Source organism: Myxocyprinus asiaticus, chromosome 33 (assembly GCF_019703515.2).
Source record: "Myxocyprinus asiaticus isolate MX2 ecotype Aquarium Trade chromosome 33, UBuf_Myxa_2, whole genome shotgun sequence".
NCBI lineage: Eukaryota > Metazoa > Chordata > Actinopteri > Cypriniformes > Catostomidae > Myxocyprinus > Myxocyprinus asiaticus.
This window is the reverse complement of record NC_059376.1, coordinates 17,618,027-17,643,061: the sequence shown is the minus strand read 5'-3', so window position 1 is coordinate 17,643,061 and position 25,035 is coordinate 17,618,027. Positions and strand designations below refer to the sequence as shown.

Here is a 25,035-nt window from a genome sequence, read left to right as displayed (position 1 = left end):
CTTGAAGTCCAGTGTTAAGTTTCCACAGTCTGTGATGATTTGGGGTGCAGAGTCATCTGCTGGTGTTGGTCCATTGTGTTTTTTGAAAACCAAAGTCACTGCACCCATTTACCAGAAAATTTTGGAGCACTTCATGCTTCCTTCTGCTGACCAGCTTTTTAAAGATGCTGATTTCATTTTCCAGCAGGATTTGGCACCTGCCCACACTGCCAAAAGCACCAAAAGTTGGTTAAATGACCATGGTGTTGGTGTGCTTGACTGGCCAGCAAACTCACCAGACCTGAACCCCATAGAGAATCTATGGGGTATTGTCAAGAGGAAAATGAGAAACAAGAGACCAAAAAATGCAGATGAGCTGAAGGCCACTGTCAAAGAAACCTGGGCTTCCATACCACCTCAGCAGTGCCACAAACTGATCACCTCCATGCCACGCCGAACTGAGGCAGTAATTAAAGCAAAAGGAGCCCCTACCAAGTATTGAGTACATATACAGTAAATGAACATACTTTCCAGAAGGCCAACAATTCACTAAAAATGTTTTTTTTATTGGTCTTATGATGTATTCTAATTTTTTGAGATAGTGAATTGGTGGGTTTTTGTTAAATGTGAGCCAAAATCATCACAATTAAAAGAACCAAAGACTTAAACTACTTCAGTCTGTGTGCATTGAATTTATTTAATACACGAGTTTCACAATTTGAGTTGAATTACTGAAATAAATGAACTTTTCCACGACATTCTAATTTATTGAGATGCACCTGTATATACATACTCTCCCTCTCTCTCTCTTCTATCTATATATATATATATATATATATATTTAAGAAATATCACACGATCGAGAGTGCTATATGGCCCTATGGTGCTATATAGGGCCATATAGTGCGATTGCGAGTGTGATATTGCTTATATATAACAGTTCAATGAAAAAGTACATTTTAAAAAATTAGGAAAAACTGAGTACGGTCATAAAAACGCATTTGTGCATGAAACTACTTTCTTACGCGACAGATCAGAATCTGACATTGCTGGTTCAAACCAAATGATGTGCTCAAGCCTCCGTTAGTAATTCAAAAATGTCACTTCAGAAATAGTATCACAGCTTATGCTGTTTCTAACAAGTTATTGGATAAACAAGGATGGGTGTGTGTGTGTGTGTGTGTGAAAGAGAGAGAGAGAGAGAGAGAGAGAGAGAGAGAGAGAGAATGCTGGAGCGTGTGCGATCACCTGTTGCCATACCCAAACAGAGAAGCTTTCTGAAGATCAGCTTTCTCAGTGGAAAAGTAGCCATCCAAGCAGGGGTATTTCTTCCTATATCGCGGTAGCCGGTGCGCAAGAGTCTTTCACTATAGAAACCGCAATCTCCTATGCCATTTTAAACAGCATGTCATCTCCAATGTGGAAACTCCAGTAAGAGGTAAGCGCCTTGAGTTGTGTAATTAATCAGTCTGTTGTGTCTCTCAGCTGTGATGAGCCTTAATGCTGAAGTTGTTCGTTTAAAGTCATTTACACTACTAATTTCCTAGCTTTAGTAGTGTAGCAGTAATACGAGCGATCACAGAGCACTGTTGTATTTTTACAGTGGCTGACACGGATTCACTTCACGTCACCTAACTGGCTCATATTACACACAAAAATTATCTTTTGCCACCACCTGCTGGCTAACATATGTAATGTAATACGGTAGTTCTTAACACATATGCACTGCTCTTACACTGGTTTAGAATGGCATGAACACAAGCGGAGTGATACACACAGTGAAGCATCTGAGTACTGATGGTGTGAGACCAACAGTGCTCATGGAACATCTCTCGTCCAATCAGATTCGAGGACCGGAACTAACTGTTGTGTATACAGTTGTGCTCAAAAGTTTGCATACCCTTGGAGAATTGGTAATATATGTACCATTTTTAAAGAAAACATGAGTGAGCAGGCAAAACACATTTATTTCTTATGGGATCCATATTCAACTGTAGGTTATAACAGAATGGCACAATCATAAAACAAAACATGGCAACAAAGAAAAAACAAAGAAAAAAAAAGAGAAAACCCCTGTTCAAAAGTCTGCATACCCTTAGTTCTTAATACTGTATTTTACCCCCTTTAGCATCAGTGACAGTGTGCAGTCTTTTGTAATAGTTGTCTGTGAGGCCCCAAATTCTTGCAGGTGGTATAGCTGCCCATTCGTCTTGGCAAAATGCCTCCAGGTCATGCAAAGTCTTTGGTCGTCTTGCATGAATCGCACGTTTGAGATCTCCCCAGAATTGCTCGATGATATTAAGGTCAGGAGACTGTGTTGGCCACTCCAGATCCTTCACCTTTTTCTGCTGTAACCACTGAAGGGTCAACTTGGCCTTGTGCTTAGGGTCACTGTCGTGCTGGAAAGTCCAAGAGTGTCCCATGCGCAGCTTTCGTGCAGAAGAATGCAAATTGTCTGCCAGTATTTTCTGATAACATGCTGCATTCATCTTGCCATCAATTTTCACAAGATTCCCCTTGCCTTTAGAGCTCACTCACCCCCAAAACATCAGTGAGCCACCACTATGCTTCACAGTGGGGATGGTATTCTTTTCACTATAGGCCTTGTTGATCCCTCTCCAAACATTGCGCTTATGCTTGTGACCATAAAGCTCTATTTTTGTCTCGTCACTCCAAATTACAGTGTGCCAGAAGCTGTGAGGAGTGTCAAGGTGTTGTCGGGCATATTGTAATCGGGTTTGTTTGCGGCATTGGCGCAGTAAAGGCTTCTTTCTGGCAACTCGACCATGCAGTTAATTTTGCTCATTGTAATATTGTGCTCCTTGAAACAACCAAAACGTCTTTTTCCAGAGCAGCCTGTATTTCTCCTGAGGTTACCTGTGGGTTTTCCTTTGTATCCCGAACAATTCTTCTGGCAGTTGTGGCTGAAATCTTTCTTGGTCTACCTGACCGTGTCTTGGCTTGGTACTTTTGAGCACAACTGTATATATACTGTGTATATATATACACACACACATACAGTATACACAGATCAGCCACAACATCAAAACCACCTGCATAATATTGTGTAGGTCCCCCTCGTGCCGCCAAAACAGTGCCAACCCGGATCTCAGAATAGCATTCTGAGATGCTATTCTTCTCACCACAGTTGTACAGAGCGGTTATCTGAGTTACTATAGACTTTGTCAGTTCGAACCAGTCTGGCCATTATCTGTTGACCTCTCTCATCAACAAGGCATTTCCGTCTGCAGTACTGCTGCTTACTGGGTGTTTTTTGTTTTTTGCACCATTCCGAGTAAATTCTAGAGACTGTTTTACATTAAAATCCCTGGAGAACAGCAGTTACAGAAATACTCAAACCAGCCCATCTGGCACAAACAGTCATCCATGAGATTATCTGATCAGCCAATCATGTGGCAGCAGTGCATAAAATCATGCAGATATGGGTCAGGAGCTTCAGTTAATGTTCACATCAACCATAAGAATGGGGAAAAAAATGTGATCTCAGTGATTTGGAGCATGGCATGATTGTTGGTGCCAGATGTGTTTTTATATGTGTCAGAAAAAAATGTCACTTCATATTTGTAATTAAAAGTCATTCTTGCAATTTTGACAAAACCAATTTTATCCAACTTTATACCTTGGTGACGAGTTTAAATCAGCAGAATTCATAACAACAATTATAAAAACACAGAAAACCAAATGTTCCACAAGTTTTCAAAGCATAAAAATCATATACTAGATCAGCAAATGTAAGATTTATTGGCAGCGCTGCACTGGCCCAAAGAAACTGGCCCGAAACTCTTTCACACTGGCATCTTTCACAATGCTTCATTTCACCAGCGGGCCATCCTTATTTTTGAGCCCAAATGTAATGCAGAGATTCTGTTAACCTTATTAGGAGTTAGAAAATGCTTTTGATTGATGTGTGATGTCACCACTGACATATCTCATTGATTTAATTGATTGTCTATGTATTTTTTTTCTTGTTCAAGGTGGTGTGATGGCTGCCCAGGTGGAGGTTGATGCTGGGCGGCCAAGCATGGTTGGGGGTCGTCTCCACCTCAGCCCTCTCATAGACTCTAGCAACAAGAACTTGTTGGAGGGTTCCGGTGGTCCCCAGGGGCCCCTTATCATTTCCTCAGAACCTAGCAAGCCTGTCCCAGGCCCCAAGCCCAGACTTACCCCAAAACCTTTTGCTCTGGAGAAAAATCCTACTATACGACCTATCCTTGCTCCCAAACCACAGCCAAAACCTAAATCTGAATCCACTCGGTCAGCCTCCTACAAGCCAGACCCGCCCAGCACACCAAAACCACAGCTAGCAAGTAAACCAACTCTACCATCCACAAATCAAAATCTGCCTGAATCCAATGCCTTTAAAACAAGCCCTAAGCCCAGTACATGGCAAACAAACAAACCAGTGGCACATCCCTTCAAACCAGCATCTACCATTGCCTCCAACGATTCCAACAAATCCACAACACCCCAAACTAGGGATGTACTGCGAAGAACAAGTTTTGGAGCCACTCCAGCTAGACCCAGGACTGATGTTCACGCCTCCACTCCAGATGCAGATTGGCCTTTTGCTTCATGGAATAAACAACCTGGTTCTTCAATCACTCGTGCTAAATCAATGGGCTACCTAGCAGAGGCTGGGCTGAATTATGAGGACAGTAAACAGGATACTGGTGCCAAGGAGGACTCTTCTCCTGCTGCTCTTCGGCCCCAATCTAAAGGTTCAAAACCCAGGCCAGTGTCAGCTGTGTTTCTCCCAAATCCACCACAGTCTAAGCCTGAGGCGGAAACCCCTACACCTGCCCCTCGTTGGGCAGAAAGGCGACCTCTTTCCTCTGACCTTACCTCAAAGTTTGAGTCAATTGGGCTGTCCCTACACCGGCGACCTGCCAAGGAGGACAGCAAAGAGAACACTCCAGAAACACCACAGAGAGAGAAAGAAAATGGTGCTGAAAAGGCAGAAGGGCTGAAAAAGCCCCCTGAGACTGAGAAAAGGAGTCAAAAGATGGAATCAAAAGATGATGACTCTAAACCTGAGGATGAAGGAGGAAGCAGTATAAAAAGGCGCATCAGCCTGCTTTTGGACTCCTCTTCCTCACCCTTCTCAGTGGCACATGTGGATACTCAAGGGACTGAGCCTCGTTCACCATCGCTGTCCATCTCAGACACTGATGGAGCTGTGGGTGTGAAACAGCGGATCAAAGAACTGACTGAAGAAGTGCCTACTACGCCATCACTGCCCCAGAAGCCGCAATATAAGCCACGCAACTTAGTGTCTGACCGCACTAAAAGGTAAGGTCCAGTAATTTTCTAAACTGATTTTTCAAAATGTTCTCCACTCATACATAGGACACCCATGGACCTTTTTTAAATCGACAGAGATTTTGGGTTCAAATTTATATGAATGTATTGTATAAGGGAAAGTGTCTCAAGTCCTGTAACTAGTCACAATTTCTTTTAACTTTTTCACCATTTTTGAATCACATGTTGATGAAATATATATGTTTTGTTGTACAGTTGAAGTCAGAAGTTTACATACACTTAGGTTGAAGTCATTAAAACTCATTTTTTTAACCACTTCATATATTTAATATTAGCAAACTATAGTTTTGGCATCTACTTTGTGCATGACATAAGTAATTTTTCCAACAATTGTTTACAGACAGATTGTTTCACTTTTAATTGACTATATCACAATTCCAGCGGGTCAGAAGTTTACATACACTAAGTTAACTGTGCCTTTAAGCAGCTTGGAAAATTCCAGAAAATGATGTCAAGCCTTTAGACAATTAGCTTCTGATAGGAGGTGTACTGAATTGGAGGTGTACCTGTGGATGTATTTTAAAGCCTACCTTCAAACTCAGTGCCTCTTTGCTTGACATCATGGAAAATCAAAAGAAATCAGCCACAAAAAAATTGTGGACCTCCACAAGTCTGGTTCATCCTTGGGAGCAATTTCCAAATGCCTGAAGGTACCATGCCCATCTGTACAAACAATAGTACGCAAGTATAAACACCATGGGACCACGCAGCCATCATACTGCTCAGGAAGGAGATGCATTCTGGTTCCTAGAGATGAACGTAGTTTGGTGCGAAAAGTGCAAATCAATCACAACATCTGTCTCAGTGAGCTCCGGTTTTTCTAACTTGGAGGAGTGTCTCTGCGCCTTTGTTGCCTCTCCTTCCCTGTAGGCCTTGGCTCACTTAAAGGAATAGTTCACCCAAAAATGAAAATTCTCTCATCATTTACTCACCCTTATGCCATCCCAGATGTGTATGACTTTCTTTGTTCTGCAGAACTCAATTGAATATTTTTAGAAGACTTTTTCAGCTCCGTAGGTCTATACAATGCAAGTGAATGAGTGTCAACATTTTGAAGCTCCAAAATCATATAAGCCATCATAAAAGTAATCCTTAAGACTCCAGTGGTTAAATCAATGTCTTAAGAAGCAATATGATAGGTGTGGGTAAGAAACAGATGAATATATAAGTTCTTTTTTATTATAAATTCTCCTCCCTGCACAGTGAATCTCCACTTTCACATTCTTTTTCTTGTGTTTGTGGTGATTCATGCATATCGCCCCCTACTGGGCAGGGAGAAGGATTTCTAGTGAAAAAGAACTTAATTATTGATCTGTTTCTCACCCAAACCTATCAAATCACTTCTGAAGATATTAATTAAAACACCAGAGTCATATGGATTACTTTTATGATGACTGTATGTGCTTTTTGGAGCATCAAAATTTTGGCATCCATTCACTTGCATTGTATGGACCTACAGAGCTGAAATATTCTTCTAAAAATCATAATTTGTGTTCTGCAGAAGAAAGAATATGGAAAAGACATACACCTCTGGGACGGCATGAGGGTGAGTAAATTATGAGAGAATTTTAATTAATAAATTTTTGGGTGAACTATCTTTTATGCTAGCAACTGAGCTAAAGGGCATTTCCTGCAGTGCATTTTGAATAGTCTCTTGGGGCTGTGATGTCTAAGCTAGCTGCTTGGCCTGAGCTCCTGAACTAAATCCACTAGTATAGGTAGATCAGTTCCCAGCAATATCGGATATGGCAGGCTTGTAGCAACACCAACCATAATCAGAAAGGGTGGTTTATCCCAGAGTTTCCCACTGTCAATTTTAACATTGTGGTGGTACAGTGGTGGCCAAAAATATTGGCAACCTTGGTAAATATGAGCAAAGAAGGTTGTGAAAAATTTCTCTTTATTGTTTATCCTTTTGATCTTTCATTCAAAATATTCACAAAAATATATCCTGGATATCAAACAATTGCAAACACAACACATGTTTTATAAAAAAAAAAATAAAAAAAAAAAATAAAATAAAAAATAAAAAAATATATATATATATTTGTCAAATATATGTGTGGCACAGTTATTGGCACCCTTTCATTCAGTACTTTGTGCAACCTCCCTTTGCCAAGATAACAGCTCTGAGTCTTCTCCTATAATGCATTATGAGGTTGGAGAACACATGGCAAGAGTTCTGAGACCATTCCTCCATACACAGTGTCTCCAGATATTTAAAATTCCGAGGTCCACATGGTGGACTCTCCTTTTCAGTTCACCCCACAGGTTTTCTATGGGGTTCAGGTCAGGAGACTGGGATGGCCATGGCAGAACCTTGATTTTGTGGTCAGTGAACCATTTTTGTGTTGATTTTGATGTGTGTTTTAGATCATTGTCTTGCTGGAAGTTCCAACCAGGGCCCATTTTAAGCTTTCTGGCTGAGGCAGTCAGGTTTTTATTTTTTATTTTTTTATTTTTTATTTTTTTTTTTATCTTTTGGTATTTGATAGTCCATGATACCATGTATCCGAACATGATGTCCAGGACCTTTGGCATAAAAGCAGCCCCACAACGTTAAACATCCACCACCATATTTACCGTGGCCATGAGGTACTTTTCCATATGGCTTCCTCTCTGTGTGCACCAAACCCATCTCTGGTGTTTGCAGCCAACAAGCTCCATTTTTATTTTATCTGACCATAGATCCCACTCCCATTTGAAGTTCCATTAGTGTCTGCCAAACTGAAGATGCTTGAATTTGTTGTTGGATGAGAGCAGAGGCTTTTTTCTTGAAACCCTCCCAAACAACTTGTTGTGATGTAGGTGATGACTGATTGTAGTTTTGGAGACTTTCTGACCCCAAGGCCCAACACATTTTTGCAATTCTCCAGCTGTGATCCTTGGAGAATTTTTGGCCACTCGAACCATCCTCCTCACCGTGCTTGGAGACGATATAGACACACATCCTTTTCCAGGTCGATTCTTAACATCTCCAGTTAATTGGAACTTAATTACTGCCCTTATGGTGGAAATGGGTATTTTTTTTTCCCCTTTTCTCCCCAATTTGGCATGCCCAATTCCCAATTCGCTCTTAAGTCCTCGTAGTAGCATAGTAACTCGCCTCAATATGGGTGGCGGAGGAAGAATCTCAGTTGCCTCCGCGTCTGAGGCCGCCAATCCTCGCATCTTATCACGTGGCTTGTTAAGCGCTTTACCTCAGAGACACCTCGGAGACGTGAACACCGCTGCCTCTCTTCCGGATAAGCTAAATTTTATGCTCGTTTCGAGGGAAATAACACCGCCATCGCGGAGAGAGCTCTCGCGGCCGAAGCTACAGAGGTTAGTTCACTCTCCGTCTCTGTAGCAGATGTAACCCAATCCTTCCGACGGGTGAATATCCGTAAAGCTGCGGGTCCAGATGGCATTCTGGGCCACGTCATCAGAGTGTGCGCAAACCAACTGGCTGGTGTTTTTACGGACATTTTCAACCTTTCCCTCTCCTTGTCTGTGGTCCCCACATGCTTCAAAACGTCCACTATTTTGCCTGTACCAAAGCAATCCAAAATCACTTGCTTAAATGACTGGAGTACTGTTGCTCTGACCCCCATCATCAGCAAATGCTTTGAGAGACTAATCAGAGATTACATCTGCTCTGTGCTGCCTCCCTCACTGGACTCACTGCAGTTTGCATACCGCAACAACCACTCCACTGATGATGCCATTGCATCTACACTACACACTGCTCTCTCCCACCTGGAAAAAAGGAACACTTATGTGAGACACCTGGTGTCAGGAGCACAACATCTCCCTCAACATCAGCAAGACAAAGGAGCTTGTGGTGGACTTCAGGAGAAGAGACAGAGAACACCCATCACCATCAATGGAGCACTGGTGGAGAGAGTCATCAGCTTCAAGTTCCTCGGTGTCCACATCACTGAGGAACTCACATGGTCCGTCCACACTGAGGCCGTTGTGAAGAAGGCTCATCAGCACCTCTTCTTCCTGAGATGGCTGAGGAAGTTTGGAATGAACCGCCACATCCTCACACGGTTCTACACATGCACTGTAGAGAGCATCCTGACTGGCTGCATCATGGCCTGGTACGGCAATAGCACTGCCCACAAACCCAAAGCCCTGCAAAGGGTGGTGCGAACTGCCAGACACATCATCGGAGGTGAGCTTCCCTCCCTCCAGGACATATATACCAGGTGGTGTGTGAAAAAAGCTCAGAGAATAATCAGAGATTCCAGCCACCCGAGCCATGGCCTGCTCACAGTACTACCATCAGGCAGGCGGTATCGCAGCATCAGCACCCGCACCAGCCGACTTCATGACAGCTTCTTCCCCCAAGCAATCAGACTTTTGAACTCTTTATCTCTCATGATCAATATACATCAGCACTGCACTTTATTAATCTTATTATCTCACACTGGACTGTCATAAATTATATTCTCTCTTAACAACACACTGGCAACTGACTATCTTTCGACAGCCTGAATGCCAATACAGTACAATACAACCTACTGTATATGTTATATATACTATATATACTATTTTTATTGTATAATGTGTATTCTATATTGTATAATGTGTATTCTATATTGTGTGTGTATTGTATACTGTACATTGTATATTATTATTTGTATATTGTGTTGTGTGTAATTATGTGTATGTTAGATATGTCAATTGTGTTGTGTAAATCTGATGTTTATTGTAAATTGGTATATGTCTCATCACTGTCATGACTGCTATGTTGCTCGGAACTGCACCCAAGACTTTCATCCACTATTGCACTTGTGTATATGGTTGTGTGACAATAAAAGTTATTTGATTTGACATAGTACGTGTGGAGGCTTCATGCTATTCTCCGCAGCATCCACGCACAACTCACCACGCGCCCCACCGAGAGCGAGAACCACATTATAGAGACCACAAGGAGTTTACCCATGTGACTCTGCCCTCCCTAGCAACTGGGCCAATTTGGTTGCTTAGGAGACCTGGCTGGAGTCACTCAGCATGCCCTGGATTCGAACTCACAACTCCAGGTGTGATAGTCAGCGTCTTTACTCACTGAGCTACCCAGGCCCCGAAATGGGTATTTTCAATGCTTTAGCTATTTTCTTATAGCCATTTTCCATTTTGTGAAGCTCAACAACCTTTTGCTGCACATCATAACTTTATTCTTTGGTCTTACCCATTGTGATAGATGACTAAGGGAATTTAGCTTGTGTGTTACTTCATATTTATACCCCTCTGAAACAGGAAGTCATGGCTGAAAAATGCCATGTTCCTAGTAATCCAGGTGTACTAAAAAAATTTAAAAATATGAATTGGAATATACTTCAGATATATTTTACTCATAATAATTTCTAGGGCTGCCAATAATTGTGCCACACATATATTTGACAAAAATATTAGTTTTTTTTATAAAATTGTGTTGTATTTGCAATTGTTTGATATCCATTAGAGGATGTATTTTTGTGAATATTTTGAATGAAAGATCAAAAGGATAAACAAAGACATTTTTCACAGCCTTCTTTGCTCATAATTACCAAGGGTGCCAATTTTTTGGCCACCACTGCATTCATGAACGCTCATCTTGTACATACAGTACATTAATTCTGACGTGACTTGAAGGCAGCATTTGTTTCTAATTTAATTTATTTGTTTACAGATTTGAGGCAGAGCATGACAGCCTTTGTTCCAGTGAGCCTAGAGGTTCCGAGGAGGTTGAGGAAGATCTTAGCAAAAAGGTATGGGAATATGAAACACTGGCAATTATCGTTCTGTTGAAAATCAAGTATCTTTAGAAGTTGCATTGCAACACACTGAGTGATTCAAAGTCCAAAATCTAAATGTTTGGTTATTATCAGCATTTTATTATTATTATTATTATTATTATTATTTATTTTTATTTACAAATGTAAGCACAGGATACACAATCACATTTGTCTATCACATTTGTCATTATAAGTCTTTCACAAGTTGATTGACCACTCGTTGATTTAACTAATTGTTATTAATTAAACTCCATTTACTGTGACTGAAGACGCAGTGTAATAGTTGAACTAAGATTAAGTAATCTCTTGCTTAAAACCATTTTTTACTGTTTTTATAAATGCAGGAAAGCTTTGATATTTTAAACAAGGAGTTATGTATTTATGTGTTCCTACCCTAATACAATTATTCTTATGATGGTCACTACATTGGTTTGATAAAGTAACATAATACATTGTTAAAATGAATTGTAAAATCCTTTTCAAAAGTTACAATAATATTTTAAACAATTACTATCCTGGTGTGGTCAGAGCCCAAAAATGAACTTTACGCATTCTTTAAAAAAGATAAAGATTTCACTTTGAGGGAGAAAGAGAGAGGAAAAACAAATGAGGTTTAAAAAGGCACTTCTGATGTCACTGGAGGTGCAGCACTCCAAAGGCGTGTAACCTGAGTTGTAGTGTTAGTCATATTGTGATTATGAAACATGCACACTTCGAAGGGATGGGAGTGGGAAAGGTCAGTCTGTAAGAGAAGAGGACACTTTGATTATGGCCCCATCATGCCCCACCCTGCTTTATGAGCTTTGACAAAGAGCATATAGATCCCATTTCACTGCTCTCAGTCACACACATCAAACTCATTTGCTCCTAATGTTTGCTTCTGTCTCCATCTTTTTATTTCATTCTCTTCTCCATATTGTCTCTGTTTATTAAGTATTTTCCAATACTGTCATTTGCATTGCAGTTGTTTCTATTTGTCTCTATCTCGCACTTCACCCATTTTTATCTATCTGTTTATACCCTTCTCTGTGAAATAACTTTGACAAACAATTTGCAAGATTTGATAATTTGCTTGTTTAAGTCTCTAATTTAATTTTAATTGTGCACATTTTTTTTTGTTTGCATTCACACTGGTCTGCTCACTAAAGCAGACACTTCCTCTATTCCCTCTCAAAGTTTACCTCTAAATCAACCATGAAATATTAGCCTCTTCAGTATACAGACGGCCTACTGTAATGATGGCTCATATCCGAGCAAAGAAAATGTTACCTCTGAATGCCATACTTGTCAGTGAAAGCTATAATTACACATGGGGTTGTCAAAGGAACAAAGTTGTAGACAGAGCTTACTTTGTCAGACTAAAAGTCAAACTAAGTTTTAGGTTCTTGCCTGCTTATGAATTTTTTCAGCAAAGGGAAAGGGAATCTGAAAGTGGATCCATCAAAATGTTTATATAGTTTAATCTGTAATTTAGTCTGTTTACTAAAAATATATATATTTTTTATCTTTTAGTTCGAAGGACAGTTCAACAAACAGGAGGAAAGAAAGACATCATCCCTGGGTGCTCAAGACTTTCCCACCCACTCTACTTTTAATAGTGATGGAGTGCAAACGGTACGAGCAGCTATGTTTGAGAATGTGGTGGAGAGGCATAGTGTTCAAGTGATTGAGGATAGTGCCTCACAAGGCCCAGGAACACAGCAGGAAAGCACAGTTGTACCCATGCCCAGACGGAACCACTCTTTGCGGATTCGGGACAACACCTTTAAAGCTCTTGACGATGATGGTCCTGGTAGTTTAGTTAAAGCAACCTATAGAGAGCAATTTTCTCCTTCCAATCCTGTATGTGTGGAGCATGTCTTTGACACTGTTGCTTTGTTTGGAGAAAGCCGTGCTGTTAGTGAAGCTTTACCAACTGCTCAGCTTGAGGATAGAGCTCTCACTCTTCGTTCACGGCGATCAGCTCCCCAAGGGGAAGTGGACAGACTTCCACCCGAGATGAGTAACTTGATAAAGGATGAAGAGAGTACATCTGCTGCCCCTCCAATGGAGCCACGCATTCCTCGTTACCTCCGAGTGGGGGCGCTACAGAAATGGACTGACACAGAGGTGAACCGAGAGATGGGAGCTGAGAGGGAGCGACAAAAAGAGATGGTGAGAAAGATGGAAGAAGAGATACAAAGGCAGATGGAATTACACATGTCTGCAGCAGCAGCATTGGAGGAAGAGGAGGAAGAGAGCGAAACAGAAAGGAAGAAACTGATAGAAGCACAAAGAGAGAGGGAGAGGGAACGAGAGGAAGTTGCAGCTCCCAAGCGGCCTAAGATGCTAGACACAGAAGAGCAAATGAACAAACCTAGAGCCACATACTTTGCTCTGACTGGTCAGATTCAAGAGCCTGTGCACCAAGGTGAGATGTTGGATGAGGATGTGATCTTTGGGAGAGGTAAACAAGGATGGATGGGTGGAAAGGACAGTGGGATGAATGAGTTGCCATTTGATGAATTCTCTGTTAGAACAGGGCAGTGGGGTCCTCAGGATACATTTGCTCCATTCAAAAGAAATCCTACATTAGATGCTGCCATGCAGAGAGATTTGCAAGAGGAACTACATATTAATGACACTAGAAAGAAGATAGATCACAGATTGCAAGAAAGGGAACGACAAAAGGCAATCAGGGAAGAGATGGAAATAGAGAGAAAAAGACTAGAGTTTGAAAAGATGAAAGAATTGGAAAGGCAGCAAGAAATGAAGAAACGGAGAGACTTGGAGATCAAGAAACAAAAGGAAATTGAGAGAGAAAAGAGAAAAGAAATGGATATACTGAAAGAGAAGGAGAGACAGAAAGAGTTGGAAAGACAAAGAGAGCAAGAGAGGGAGAGACAGAGAGAACTGGAGAGACAAAGAGAAACTGAAAGACAGAAGCAGCGAGAAAAGGAACGACAGAAACAAATTGAATATGAGAGAATGAAGGCTGTGGAAAAAGAGCTTGAGCAGCAGAGAGAGTTTGAAAGGCAACGGCAAAAAGAGTTTGAGCGAGAGAAAGAGAGAATGCTTGACCAGGAGAGGATTAGTCTTAGAGAATTTGAAAAACAGATGGAGATGGAGAAAGAAAGAGAGAGACAACTGGAGTTGGAGAGACAGAGGGAAGTTGAGAGGCAAAAGCAGAGAGAACTTGAAAGAAAAAGAGAGATGAAGAGGCTGAAGGAGTTAGAAAGGCAGAGGGAATTGGAGAGGCAACAAGAGCTGGAGAAACAGAAAGAGATGGAGAAGGAAAGACAGAGACAGTTGGAAAGGCAAAGAGATCTGGACAGACAAAGGGAGCTTGAGAGGCAACAAGACCTGGAGAGACAACAGGAGATTGAAAGACAGAGAGAGATAGAGAGGCAGAAAGAACTTGAAAGACATAAACAAAAAGAGCTGGAGATTGAGAGATGGAAGCGTCAGAAAGCAGAGGAGAGGGAGAACAGGAGAGAGCAGGAGGAACTTGAGAGGATAAAGGAGCTTGAGAGACGACAGCTTCTTGATTTTGAGCTGCACAGACAGCGAGAAAGGCAACTCCAGCAAGAGCAAGGGAAAAAGAGAGGGAAGGATACAAAGGAAAGAGAGGAGGAGAGATATCAGCATCCTGAACGACAAAGAGGAGTAGAACGTCAGTGGCGGGAGGCAGAGCAAGAAAAAATACCTACGTCTCCACTTCGGCCCAAAGTTCTAGATATAGACTCTGTCTCACTGGGTGTTTGGACTGGTCGAGACAGCCACGAGAACAGTCCCACAGCCCGATGGAAACAGCCCTCACTTTGTGTTGATGAGCCTTACAAACCAGCCATCTTGGACATCGACTCATTCAGGAGCCAAACCCAACCCAATACATTCCCTGTAACAAGCTTTGGAGGTTTAGAGTCAGAAAGTGTTGGCTCAATGATTCAAGCTCGTCCACAGGCCATACAGCAGAATCTTCTCCAGCCCCACCCAGTGCCTCAAGTTCAGTCTCCTTCTCAGACCCAGTTCTACCCTCAGTCCCAGGCTTTCTTCCAGCCCTCACCTGGAGAACGGATGAGAACTCTACTCCCGCAACCTCTGCAACCTCAAATTCTGCACCAAGCCCAGCCTCATTCGCTGCCTCTTGCTACAGAAAGATCTAAGCCACAATCTCACTCATTTATTGAGCCCAGTTCAGCATTACCCCATGCACAAACTGATGTTTGGGGACAGACTCAAGTAGTGTTGGCTGTAGATGAGCCTCTTTGGGTGTCAGCCATGGAGGGATCCAGAAGGCCCATTAGCACCAGACCGTCCAACTTTGAGCAACAGCTCTTGCGACAAGAAGAAAGAGGTACCAATTTGACACCAACTTCTACCTCCACCATATCTCCCATCTTTACTCCTGTACAGCATCCCTCTCTTGCACCACCCATGGTTTCCATTCAAACTCCAACGCTGGTTGTTCCATCAAGTCTTGGACCCTCTGTAGCCCCTATCCTGACCCCAGAAAGATACTGGACCTCATTGCCTTTGAATGGAGGGTCCAGTGAGTCTTTGTTCCCTTCTTCTGCAACACCTTTAGCTAGGAAAGAGTCTTCTGTACCCAGTAGTCAAGTAGCTACCTCCTCTGTCACTGATCCTATATGGAGCCCAAACTGGGAGCTGGTATCCCAGGGACAGAGAGAGAACCGTGCACCACACAGTGACAAAGGACAACAGGTGAGGAAGGACATCCTCTTGCATACACATTTGGACACACACATTCTTCCACTGGAGGGTTTGTGTTGCTTTTGACTGTGGCTATCTTCTTGTATAGAAATTGCGATCAAGGAGTATGTGTCGAAGGTCTGCCCCCATTGAAAATTCTGCTGATGCCCCACTTGTCCACATGAGAACTCGCAGAAGTCGCAGTGCACACAGAGAAAGAGATGGAGAGAGCTCGGTGAGTATGAGCATGCTCAGATTTACAGGCCAAAACAGGCACTTGTTTTGTATACCGATCGCTTTCGCTCTGTCTAATATACAGTATAATCAGTACTGTTTTATTGCTGATATAAAATTAACTTTTTTTTTTTTTTAATTAAAAATAGATTTTAAAAACCTATTATTATAAATTTTATGACTTTTTAACTTGGTTTTTGACATAATAAAACTGTGGAAGTTGGCATGATGTTAAATCACAAACAAACAAGCAAGTACTATAAAATTAACCGTCAGCATGAGTATGCCAATCATGTTAATGCCATTTTACTGATTCATCAGGTTTTCTATATACATTTTAAGTAGACTAGTTTTGTGCTGGCAACTTGTCATGACTCGAGAATGTGGAAATCCTAATACAGAGATATTTTAGGCCACGTCCACGCTAAAAAAATTTCGTTTGAAAACGAAATCTTTTTCTCTACATTTTGGCCTTCAGTCCACATGGAGATGCCGTTTTTGTCAGTGAAAGCGGAGCTTTTTGAAAATGCTCACCAAATAAATTTGAAAACGGCATCTTCGCATTGTAGTGTTGACTGGGAAAACAGATCTATCTGAAAACTATGATGTATCTTTCATCATGTGACACAGTCACATGGTCCATTTAACCCAAAATAATCAATATGGCGGCCTATGATATAGCAGCACTGTTGTGTCTGATATCCGCGTTGATAAAGATAAATGTTACTTTGTACAATCTTCACATTCGTTCAAAGATGTAACACAAGCACAGTAGCGTTTCAGATTGTACATGGAACGACAATTTTTCACATGCACAGTAAGGGGAATTAAGAATTTTCATATGTTTCGGTGTGGACGGAGAGCGTTTTGAAAACAAAAACGCTGTTTTCAAATGTGTCCAGATTAATGCCTTAGTATAATCTCTGATTTACACCTCAATAGCAAAAATGTCAAGTTGGCATGTTCAATTTATTCCTATTAATCATTTCTTTCAAACTGTCATTTCATTAAATCAGTTCAGAACATTTGTTCAATGATTTGTTTGCATCATCACTTATTCACAGTTCCTGTTTACATGTTTAAAAATGTTTAGTAAAATACCTGTTTGTAGGCAAATATTGCATTGAAATACTCCTGCAATTAAACATCTATCTTGGCAACAATGGCTGTTTGATTAAAATAATGGTTTGTCTGATTGAAAAAAATAAAAAATAAATCACTTAAGCCATATTAGAGCAAATCTATATATCAATATCTTTATTGTAAATATCAGAATTTAAGATATAATTAAGCTATATCACCCAGAACTGGTTTGCACATGTACCAGCATGCAGACGGGCCATTTCTATTAAAATGACTGGAAGAAATTGGAACACGCAACCAAGAAGCTCTAGCGCCCAATGGTCAACGGATGTAGAAAGGAAGTCCCACATTACAGGTAAAAGAGCCAGTCAACTTTTAGATACAGACATCGCCTGTCAATCATCTCGAGAACACACATTAGCTCTACAAGCTGGGAAAATTGAATTTTTTTGCCTAATCTGAGGTAAAGAAGCACAATTTATGATACCAGGTTTTTTTTTCCGATTTACAATATGCTCTTTGATCGTAATCTTGACCAACCGTTTTTGAGATTTCGGTGTACCCCAATTCAAGTAGATAGGAGCTGCACTGTCATGACTGGAACTAGCCTCCCGTGAGCATTTCAAAGATGGCTGACAGTGGACTGACTTGCTAGAAAGAGTTCTTCACCATGTTCTCATTGAAATTGTACATAAACAAAGAATGGAGAGATTGCTTGGTGGGTTCTGATGATGTCACCAGCTTTTAGTGGCCAGATGTTGGAGGAGTTCCCTGAAAATGTGAAAAACAGCCATCATATGACCCTTTCTATAATGCGGTGCTTGGCTAACAATGTTGAAATAGACTTGTTAAAGATAGAACATATTGATATAGTTATATAGGCTTAGGGTCATTAAAGCTGAATGTTTGTATTTGTATGCCTGTTTGTTTAACTGTTGGCTATGGAGGCTAAAGCGAGCTTGTATGTTTGAGTGGGTGGTGCAGGAATGCAGTCTGATGGCAGAAAGGAGTGCCTCAAAGTTACTGTGTAATGCAGAGCTATTCTAAAACTTTCTCCCAAAATTGCAACATGTACCAGTGAATAAAACTGTAACTCTTAAGGAAAAACTGACATGATCGTGTTTATGGAGCAAATTGAAAAATGTTTGGTCAAGGTTAATATGAGTATGCATATGTGTGGATGACACTAGGTACTGTATATTTTCTGCATTTTGTATGATAGTTTAAAATAGCTTTCCTGATTTTGTTGACAGATTAATCTGCTGTTGTAGATATTTCTGGGTGATGTATAGATTGTATGTATGTATTGAGAGGAAAATGTTTCCATTGAGACTCATTCCACGAGGCAGTCTTCTTTATAGAGTCCCTCTGTGTGTATAAATGCATTGCCATCTACTGTATGAATGGAGTTATTACACCATGGATTGTGAAATTTCACTAAGTGTAGCTATAAAAATCTGGCAGCTGAGAATATCCTCTTTCCTTCTGTTTTATTTGTATCAAAAACATATCTCCACAAAAATAAACAGTAGTTGTCTCATAGCATAAGTGTTTTTTGAACAAATTAGAATATGTAGAAAAACAAATAAGTTAAAATTTATGTATATCATTTTATGTTAAATACTCGTATCAAACGAAATGTTTCCACATTTTAGTTTATTGTTGTGGACCCATTGCATGGTTTGCATGTTGTCTTAAGAGGAAACTGTCTCTTGCCTTTTGTACCTCTCTCTCTCTCTCTCTCTCTCTCTCTCTCTCTCTTTATTACTCTCTCACTCTCACTCCTCTCAATATTGGTCATCAAGGAAGTCATTTTTGCATCGCTGTTTGCTCACAGGCACAGGAACACAGATATAAAGAGAGAGAGACAGGTCAAGAAATAAAAACAAAATGAGCTTGGTATTATGACCATTCCAATAAATGTTTCTAATGTGAAGAGTTTTGAACTGTAAGGCTTTCTGTTGGACAAACCAAGATTTGTTTCATAGAAAGATGGCTTATCGCCTTTGTCCTTCCTGCTGTTGGTGGTTATGGGTAAGCATGCTTTATTAATTACTGTTGAGGTAGTAATACTAACATGCCACAAACCACAACATGTAAAAATAACTGCCAGGTGGCATAGAGAGACAGAAAATTGGTGGAGGTCTTATAAGATTAGACTTCTGAGTGAGCCAACCTAGTCTGTTACCTGAGTGGTCAGCCAGTATTGAGACAACAGACTATACTTTTGTCATAGTTTGCGTGAAGTCTGAATTGTATATGTAGCACTGATGTTTTTTTCTTCATAGAACAGGTATATTTCAGTCTTTTAGCAAATGGGTTTGTGAAGTGGTTTCTTCCTTTGTGTGATGTGAGTATTGCTCTGTTCAGTATTATTATGACCAAGGTGAGGCCACTGCAGATACTTCCTGTTGTCAGACTAATTAAATATACTTTGTTTTTACTCTGTTCTTTTGATTTCCTGAAAATTATTCAGATGATTAGTTTTTTTTAGTTAACTGTGCAAGGGGATTAATTCTTCCTTGAATTAATCTGATGTGGAATTTAGGTTGGGTTTGTACAGTTTGAAACTCAAACTTTTAATTTGGTAAATTCTACTACTGTTGTGTTGGAAATACACCCTCTGGCTGTAAAAATGCATCTTTCTCTATTGACAACCATTCAGAGGCGGCAGTGTAGGCTGACAAATATTTTTTAGTTTTTTTTGTTTTTTGTAAGCAACATAAAAATCACATGCACCAGCCTAGCTACTGCCATTGAGTTGGAATGGGAATGTTACAGATAACTTTCTTCAGGTATAAATAGGGTTGGGAATCATAAGGAATTTTACGATTCTGATTCCTCTTAATGATTCTGGTTCCTTAATGGTTCCAGTAATGATTCCAGTAATTCTTTTAGTACCTTTTTTAAAATAATGAGAAATGCAATTCTTATTGCATTTACTTCCCACTGCTGTCATATCAGATTACTACAGAGCAGATATACCAAATCAGAAATTAATTTAATACAGTTCTTGTAAAAGGTGTGTTTGCAGACTTTTTAGAGATATAAATACAATCCAATAATAGATCCTAGCTATATTTTAAATAAGCAAATCTAAACCAACAAGAAAGTGATGGCATATTTAATTAATTCATTTATTCTTTTATAAAATTCCACTCATTACAACAAAACTCGTGTATCTTTAATTATACATTGTCATATGAACAACCAGTCAGTAACTACACTGCTTGATTTAATAGAGACACAGGTCATCATTAAATAAACAGTAACAGGTCCAGAGACAAAACACAGTTTAGACAGTGTTTTGTAGCCTAATGTTGTACTTTAGGCTTGTGAGACTTCAACATAACTTGCACATCAGTATAAGATTACTTGTATACCGGACTATAAATGGAAGTGCTGTATGTTTCACGCTGTAGATTCAAAAGAACCAGCTCATTAGAATGGTTCTTTCGGGATCGGACTATAGTGGAAGTACTGTGTGTTTTGCGCTGTAGATTCAAAAGAATTGGCTCCTTTGAATAATTCTTTCGGGAATTGAACTATACTGGAAGTGTGTATATTTTGCACTGTAGATTCAAAAGAGCCAGCACTGTTAGAGCTTTATGTTTTACGCTGTAGAGTTAGTAGGGGGCAGCGCTGCTGCAGAAATGTGCTGCTGGAAACACTGTCAGAGTATTTCTGGATGGTGTTCCAGCTGCATCTGCAGAAAATTGGACTCTGGAGAACCGTTAATGGAACCAAAAGTCACGAAGATCATACGATTCCGGTATTTTTAAAAAGAATGGAACCAGTTCTGAACAAGAACAGGTTCTCGATTCCCAACCCTAAGTATAATAGAGATCCTTGGTTGGTCAAACAATGGCAGACAGGGGGTGTGTTTGAAACTTGCTTGAAAGCAGTCATTGCTTTAATACTTAGCTTTTGTTTTGCTGTGTCATAGGACCAAGTCAACGAGCCCTATGACTCATTAGCATATGAGGCTTATAAAAAATGACTTTGCCATTGTGTCATCTTTGGTCATCATTTTGCTTTCTACTGTTGTTAATGTATGCACACAGTAAATAAATGAAAAGCCAAACTATCTGATTGTAATTGTCTTTCTGCAGCTTGTGTCAAAGTCTGTGTGTGCTGTAATTGTCAGCATTGTTGTGGAGATGCAAAGTGTTGATACAAAGGTATTAAGCACGTGGTTTTAAGAAGAAGAACATCAAACCATTTGGCTATTTGTTCTGTTTTAGTTTTGAATTGCTTTTTGTTTTCTTGATATACAGTAGCCAAAGTAATGGGTAATAACATAGGTCCAGTAAAACCTTTCTCTGTCATATCAATCTTGAGAGTATGATGGTGTAACAGGGATACAAAAAACAGGCTACCCTCACAAACAAACCCCCCATTGTTTGATGGAACTGAAAATAGGGTCATGCAATTTTAGGTTTGACATACCTTCACAGGCACACACCAAGCACAGATGACACGAGCGTCATAATAGGACCAAATTTATTGAACACTTTTACACTACTACAGCTGTAAATATGAAAAAATAATTAGTAATTAACCTCTCAACCCCCTACGGTAATGTTGGAGAAAGAATCGCCATTGGCTAGTAAATGTTTGTTTTGTGGCCCAGACGGAAGCAGCCGTACCAGCGCCCAGCTCGCACTGATGGGAGGAACTCCCCCGCACAGAGAAAGCGCACCTGATGGGCGCAATGCTTTGAAGCAGAAAACGGAGTTTGTGGTTCCCTCCGGTGCTCCGAAGAAGGCTCGATTAGAGACACAGAACACTGTTCCCCATCTCCCCACTGCTGTTCGTTGGGAGAGGAATATAGTTGTTCACAATGATTTGCAAAATTTTGTTTCTGTGTCCTATGCAATAAAAAATGCTATATAAAATGCAATAAAGAATACAGCACTTGTTGAAAATGCACGAGATGCTCATATATTCTCAAAAAAGAGCCCTTTTTCTCTTCAAAGTACACACATTATGCGCAACCGCTTCCCTATGGTGAGCGATGCATTATATCATACTGTGAGCAAACCAAATTGCCCTCTGTCCCATTACACGGACGCGTGGCGAGCCCTAACGGGCATTTCAAAAAGGGTGCAAAAAATGATCGAACATGGTTTTACGATCCAATTTGCATGCCGGCCACCCCGTTTCAACGATGTTCTGTCTTCCATGGTTTCGTCCGAAGACGTGCCAGTGTTACGAGCCAAATTGATGACATGCAAGCGTAATGCAACAGAAAAAGATATTGGCCAAACTGAGAAAGGGGGCCTCTTTATTTATATCACTTCATGCAATATAGTATATTGCACATTTTTATTTATATTTCGCCTTATCATTTTAATCACGTTTTAGCTTTTTAAAAATGTACAAATTTGACATTCTATCAATTTATATGATGTCTTGAAATTGCATTTTTAATAATGAATACAAGCTGTTGTCACTGTTTGACATTTCATACACATTCTTAACAAAAAATTCAAAAGGTTGGGACCTAATAATGAAAATTAGGGCTGCCACAATTATGAAATTTGGCTGACGATTAATTTTCAAACAGATTATTGCGATTATGACGATTAATTGCCTGTTTTAGGTTTTTCAGTGCATTTACAGGATTCATTGTTTCATTGTTCATTAATCAACTATTGATATTTGAGAACTTCCTGGAGACTTTAGAGCTCATTAACACTGGCCTTATAAAACTGGAAACAATGTATTTATGGCTACCATTATGGAGATTTCCTATTATGGTCATTATGGATTTAGACTCTTTTACCTTCTACTGCTCTGTTTATCCAAGCAAAGTATGTCTTCTATGGACTCTAGAATAGACTGAAATTATGACCTGATAATTACAACAATGGTGACCATAAGGAGACACATTTGTTAGACATGTTTCTCATTGTAATTTCTGGCAGCATTTGAAGTAAATTTTCTACTAGTTTTGTTCAGCCATTCATTTTAAGGACGCATCCTAGTCTGTGATTTGTTGTGTACAGTGTGCACCAACGTGACAGAAAACAAGAAACTGTCGTTAAATGTGTGCAGAGTGACAGCCTTCTGTCTTGTAATGAGCTTTTGGTCTTAGTTGCATATCTGATTGATCATACAAGAATTGTCCTGATGATTGACTTGGAAATAGGTTTGTAGTTCCATTTAGCCGGCGCCACACTAGCAGACTCCAAACAACTCTATTGTGGCTGACAGTGTCACACATGCAGACTGTTTTCCTGAGATCTTGCTCTCTTCAGTCGGAGGAATGACACTTACAAAATGGTAGAGGGATGGCAAACATAACTCACTGCAACTCTTTGATTCCCTGTTCCGTGGAGCTCACCGAAATAACAACAGGAGTACTGCATGAGCATTAGCAATTATAATAGATTGATTTAGGGCATTTAAGACCTGAAGCTTTCTTGATTTGTTCCGAAACTATGGATTATAATCAGCTGTTGTGATGATACAGTTGAGTGTGATTAAAACGTTCAGTTCAGCTTGATGTCTTGTCAGTTCTTCAGTTAAAGAAGAAGTTCTTTGGTCACTTGAAGAGAACACAGAACCCACCTTGGTGACGGAACAATTTTTTTCAAGCAAGCTGGATGTGTTTTTTCAGTTTTTGAAGCCATTAACTCAGTAGGGACTTCAGTCAGTCAAGTGATTAACGACCTTCCGCTGACAGATGCTCATGCATGCTTTCTCACCTACTGGCCGGCAATTATAATCAAGCTCACACCTGAAAATCATCTAGTGTTGTGCCAGCTTTAGCGGTCATTTGATTTTTAAAGTTATAACACCAACATTCTGTCTATCAAAATTATACTTGGCATGTATGCTGTCACCCATTGTACAAAGGTGCCTCTGTTTGTTCCTGGTAGGCACCAGATGCCCTAATCCCACTCCCACCCTAATCCTAACCATATGGAGCCTGTCAGGCTGAGTACTCTGCCAGGAACAACCTGAGTCACCTTTCTCCCATCGCGTATACTGTCTAAAAGCAGCATTAAATATAAGTGATTTCAGTTCTCTGACTGGATTTACCATCAGGCAGATGGCAGTGTCATGACTCAATACCAGTCATATGACACTATGACTCCCTAGAATACCAGGCTGATAATATAATGTGACTTCTTAAAGTATGATCATTTCACCACTCAGAACTATGGCTAATGCACATACTTAATTGACATCTGGAAGTAAGCCAGATCCTCTTAATGTCGGTTTATGTTGAAGTTTTCTTCCAATTCTTTGTCTCTATGCCGATATTTTGTGATGGGATTTGTGTTTGTGATGTTTGTGCTACTTTTAAAGTAGAAGCTCTATGTAAACCCTAACCTCCGTCTTTAATTATTCCCCTGTCTCTATAAACGAACAAAAACCTATTTGCCATCAATTTGGCTTTCGACAGTAATAAGACACTCTTGTCTTGCTGTTCTGTAATTTAATCTCTAAAGTGATTTTTATGTTCAGTACCAGCTGTACCTTTGAAACCGAAACCTGTATTTTTTTTCCCTTTAAACAGAAATCTGATACACATTTTAAAATCTAATGGCATAAAAAAAATTTAACGAATGTGACAATCTATGTGCTTTAGACCAGTGGTTTGCAACTTTGCTGCATGTTTTATATAGCGAACCCAAAACAGTACCAAAATTGTTTAGCGTTCAAAAGTAAACAAACATTTTCTTAAACATTGACATTTATTGATATTATTATTAATGTAATGTTGATTTGAAAATAATGAATTAAAAAAATATTAATATTGGAGGCCAAGAACCGACCAAACAAAACACATTGGCCCCGATTTACTAAAGATTTGCTTGTATAAACGTGCTAACTTGATAGCATGCACAAAAATGATCAGAGCTGATCTACTAACATACTCTTCGAAGGATTGCATCTTTCTGATAGAACGTCTTGGCAATTTTTTGCG

The 25,035-nt window shown here is 40.0% G+C and overlaps 1 protein-coding gene across 2 annotated transcripts in view; it reads left to right on the top strand.

The window, feature by feature from the left end:
- LOC127424127 (uncharacterized) overlaps positions 1-25,035 on the top strand; it is a 57,973-nt gene that overhangs the window by 8,357 nt on the left and 24,581 nt on the right. For both annotated transcript variants that reach the window (XM_051669047.1, XM_051669048.1), the window contains exons 3-6: positions 3,975-5,289; positions 10,979-11,057; positions 12,597-15,788; positions 15,886-16,011. In XM_051669047.1, the coding sequence (XP_051525007.1) occupies positions 3,983-5,289; positions 10,979-11,057; positions 12,597-15,788; positions 15,886-16,011 (4,704 nt within the window). In that variant the 5' untranslated portion in view covers positions 3,975-3,982. The remainder of the gene's footprint in view (positions 1-3,974; positions 5,290-10,978; positions 11,058-12,596; positions 15,789-15,885; positions 16,012-25,035) is intronic.